Source organism: Arachis ipaensis, chromosome B07, assembly GCF_000816755.2.
Source record: "Arachis ipaensis cultivar K30076 chromosome B07, Araip1.1, whole genome shotgun sequence".
NCBI lineage: Eukaryota > Viridiplantae > Streptophyta > Magnoliopsida > Fabales > Fabaceae > Arachis > Arachis ipaensis.
The window spans coordinates 26790154-26795001 of record NC_029791.2 but is presented as its reverse complement, the minus strand read 5'-3'; the positions used below and the strand labels follow the sequence as shown (position 1 = coordinate 26795001).

At 32.2% G+C, this 4848-nt stretch overlaps 1 protein-coding gene across 3 annotated transcripts in view; it reads left to right on the top strand.

Annotated features, from left to right (window-relative positions):
- LOC107609300 (dehydrodolichyl diphosphate synthase 2) overlaps nucleotides 1-4848 on the top strand; it is a 19896-nt gene that overhangs the window by 4680 nt on the left and 10368 nt on the right. For 2 of the 3 annotated variants that reach the window (XM_021107526.1, XM_016311194.2), the window contains exon 3: nucleotides 3367-3434. In XM_021107526.1, coding sequence (XP_020963185.1) covers nucleotides 3367-3434 — 68 coding nt within the window. Of the gene's footprint in view, nucleotides 1-537; nucleotides 1117-3366; nucleotides 3435-4848 lie in introns of those variants that run through there. The other variant, XM_016311195.2, reaches the window with a different exon arrangement.

The window sequence follows — 4848 nt, the reverse complement described above, 5'->3', positions numbered from 1 at the left end:
TCATATGCAACCGAGGCAAATCATTTATCGAATTAATTCAAAAAAAATTTTTTATTAAATTTATTATTTATAAATATAATTTTCATCAAATATTTATTTAATAAAACATAAATTAAAAAATTAAAATTCACATTTTTCTTTGCGAAAAGAAAAAATAATCTTCCTTGAAATACAAATTAGCAAAAATATCTCACGGTCAAAATCATCAAATGACTACTAATTCTGAAAAAATAAGTATTTTTTTTTCTAAAATAAAAAATATAAGCCTAACAAGTACGTAAAAAAAAAATCATTACCTGATCCTCGGCACGAAAAGAATGATACAAACATATACTACATAAGTACATAACCATAACCATCACTCAGCACATCACATTACTAAACGCCAAGTGTTCCGTCGTACCCCAATATGCACCATTCATTCTCTCCGCAACTTGAATGCCATTATGCTCCAATACGGCAGCTTTTGAAAGCGAACCTTCTAATTATCAACACAACCAAACTAAACCCCTTTCATTTCCACAGACACTTCTAAGCTCTTTTCTAATATCACTTTATAAATGAAGCCCCTCTCTGTACTTTCTCTCACACAAAAAACTAACCTTGCATTTTCAGCGCCAGAACTTATCCCAAACCGGGATAACCTTATCCCTATTCCGGATTCATAATTCTCAAAATTCAAAAATGTTCTCATTAAGACTCCCTATCCCGATCGAGAACACACTGATAACTCCACCTCCAAAATCCAATTATAACAACATTTGTAATTCTTCTCTCTGTGCCCATTCTTATTCCTCTTATTCCCATAGTCAAACAAACCGGTTTCTAACCGTTACGAATGTGGCGCTTCAAAAAAACGGGAACTCAGTCGGGGATTCGAAAGATACGGTGACGCATCCGTTTCCGGAGGAGCTGAACGCGGAGCCATTGCCGAGGCACGTGGCAGTGATAATGGACGGGAATGGGCGGTGGGCGAAGATGAGGAACCTGATGCCGTCGGCGGGGCACCAGGCTGGGGCGGAGGCGCTGAAGGAGATGGTGAGGCTGTGTGCTAGTTGGGGGATTAAGGTCCTGACGGTTTTTGCGTTTTCTACTGATAACTGGATTCGCCCTAAGGTCAGTTTCGCATTTTCATTCATGGCGCTAATGAAGCTTAAATAAACCAACTAATACTTAACTGACAAATATAACTACCATCTGTAAGTTGTCCTTCGTCTCAAGTAATCGTTTTTTTCTTTTCTATTTTTTTACTGACTGGACTAAATTTTTACCACATATATATATATGAAAAATGTAGGCGTGACCCCTCTAGCAAGACAAGTAGTTATTTAAAAGTCCTAAAAAAATATCAATTACATTTTTGAAAAATTTATAAGTCTATTTTAAAAAAAATTACCAAAGTGTGTTTCATAATTATGAAAAAAAAGAGTATATTTTCAAGTGATATAAATATATAATTATGAAAATGGGTCTGAAATCAGGGTTTATATTATTTAATATATGATATTTAAAGTCAAATTGATAAAGTCATTGCAACTAAAAAGTAGTGAGCTTTTGATTATAATTATAAATTTTAAAATATTCGTTTATAATCTCATATATTATAAATAAAATCCAATAAAATTAATTTCTATTATTCTTTAATACAAATTTGTATTGTCTTAAAATAATATTGTAAGGAGTTAAATAAAGTACTCTTTTTCTTTTTAACAAAAATGGTCTTCAGACGTCTTTATTGTTGTCATGGGCTAAGGTGGAAGAGTGGTTTAATACGCCCCCGCGAGCTGGAGGATGAAAGATGTCAAGAACACTAAGCTTATTCAGATTAAGATGGAAGGGTTGAGGAGACAAAGGCTTGGTGAAGATGTCAGCTAGTTGCCCAGAAGAGGAAATTGGGAGAAGTTTCTCCAAAAGATCAAGACAATATTTTCTCCGAGATAAGCAAATTCCCTTCTCTGATTGAGCAACTTCAATACCCAAAAAATATTTTAATGGGCCCAAGTCTTTAATTCGGAAGTGTTGGTGTAAAATAGACTTGATGGCAGCAAGTTCAGAAATAGAATTACCAGTGAGAACAATGTCGTCAACATAGACTAAAAGGATAAAAATTTGATCACCAATGAATTTGACAAATAAACTATAATCAGATGAGGTCTGCTGATATCCATGAGATAGCAAAAGATGAGAAAGTTTGTCATACCACATACGACTAGATTGTCGTAGACCATACAGTGACTTTAGTAGCTTACAGCATTGATTCGGTTGAGGAGATATAAATCCGGGTGGCAGAGTCATATAAACATCCTCAGAAAGATCCCCATGTAAGAAAGCATTATTGACATCCAACTGATGTATAGGCCAATGCTTCATAGAGGCTGATAGTGAGGAAGAAGGAGAGGTTGTTGGAGAAAATAAAGAACTAGGTGGAATTGGGTCAATGGGTATAGGTGAGGGTTCAACTGGAAGACTAACTGAATCTTGTTTTTTGAGAAGGTGTGTTTGGCAATGTTGGGCTAAGTGTCTGGAATTGGACATTTTTTGTGACTAAGGGCAAGATCTTTTCATAAAAAATTACGTTTCTAGAAATCTCAATTCTTTTATCTTCTAAAACATAAACAATATACCCTTTAAAACCAGATTGAAAGCCAATAAATACAACCTTTTTGGCTCTTGGATCAAATTTTGATCTATTTGCCATTTGGGTAGAAACAAAACATAAGCATCCAAAAACTTTAATGTCATGATAATTTGGTGGAAGATTGAATAAAATCTCAAATGGTGTTTTAAAATTAATTGCGGATGATGGAACTCTATTAAGTAAATAAACAGCATGTCTAACAGCATAAGACCAAAAAGATGATGGTAAATTAGATTGAAACATAAGAGCACGAGCTATATTCAAAATATGTTGATGCTTGCGTTCTACCCTTCCATTTTGTTGAGGAGTTTCAACACAACTACGTTGATGAATAATGCTAAGAGGAGCTCTGATACCATAATAAAATTGTGAAAGAATAGAAAAATAAAAGAATTATGAAAGAAAAAGATGAAAAAATTTTATTGATTGTTGATTGAATGAATTGTAAACTATAAAGGTAAAACTAAGTATATATAGAGTATTGGCCTATGAAAGATAAAATTAGATAAAGATAAGATATAGATAAAGATAGAGATAACTATAAGATAAGATAAAAACTAAATTATAATTTAATTTGTGTATTCTGTTGGGCTGAATTTGTGGGCCGTGAAACGTTTTTATTATTGTCATGGACTAAGGTGGAAGAGTAGTTTAATACGTCAATTTAGCTTTCCTCGTATGTTATTTTTCGTTATTGGTTTACTCAGACTTTGTTTGTGGTGCTGCAGGTGGAGGTGGATTTCTTGATGAGCCTGTTCGAAAAAACAATAAACTCTGAAATTGACGATTTTAACAGGTACTTCCCTAATAAAGCAGTTTATAATTGAAACTCTCTTATTATTTTTTGCTACGTTAGCAACAATAAAATTAAAAACCTATAATTCGTATATATGCATACTATTTGAGTTTCCCACCACTATATAAAATAAAACACAAATAGTAATTATTTTTTATTATTTTAATAACCTTTGATTAGTATTATTATTGGTTTGGTTCTTTTGGCTGGTTGGTATCATCTTTTTTAGGTTTTATACAGAAAAAAAAGGATAAGGAGGAATTGATATTTCTTTCTAGCCTATCAATTGGGTATCGTATATATAGAATTAAAAAAAAATGCTAAATGACTGTATGAACAATAAATTCGTTAATAAATTAGTTAGATTAATTCTTCGCATATAAGTGATTTTCAATACAAATTATATAAGTCATTTATATTCACGTCGTTTTATATTTTTTTTAATGCCTCTTTTTCTTCTTCTTCTTTCTCCGTGCTTCCTCTTCTTCTTCTTCTTCCGTGTCTCTTTTTTTTCTTTTTCGTAATTTTTCTCTCTCATTATCATCGTCATCAACACCACCTCTTTCTCCCTCTTTTTTTATTGAAATTTCTTCTTCTCTTTTCATTTTCTCTTTCTCCTTCATCAAAATCACCAGAAAAAACGAAGAAACATTATTCAAGGTACTATTTTACTGTTCTTCTAGATTTTTTTTAGATTGTCTCTGTCATGTGCCTAATCCTTAACCAGCAAAACATTAAAAGATTTCAAGAAGAAATATACTGTCTCCCCCTATATTGGGTGTATTTCTTAAATCCTTTGGGTGTATTTCTTAAATCCTTTGGGTGTATTTTTGTAATCATTTGGGTGTATTTCTGTAATCGTTTGGTTTATTTCTGTAACTGTTTGGGTGTATTTCTGTAATCCTTTGGATATATTTCTGTAACCGTTTGGGTGAATTTTTGTAATCGTTCGGGTGTATTTCTGAAGTTCCATCATCTTCAAAACAATTTCAAAACTTGATTTCAGAAATCATGAAAAAAAAAAAAACAGAAGGAGATCGAAGGCAAAGAGAGAACGCTTTTCCTTACAAATCATACAAGTCATGTATATTCACGCCGTTTTCACGTTTTTTTGTGCCTCTTTTTCTTTTTCTTCTTTTTCTGTTCTTCTTCTTCTTCTTCTTCGTAAAAAAGGAAACGAAGATGAAACACGCAAAAATGGTTCAGTAACGCATGTGTTAGACCCAATTTGTAAAATTTATAAATAAAAATAACTTATATATGTAGCACTCCTCAATTAGTTATTATATATTTGTGTTTTTGTGTGATAACTTTATCCAATATAATATATACTTCGATTTTTAAAGGATTAAGTTCCGTTTTTCTTGTCTGAGGACGCGGTATATTTCAGTCTTCTAAAAAAAAATTGGGTAAA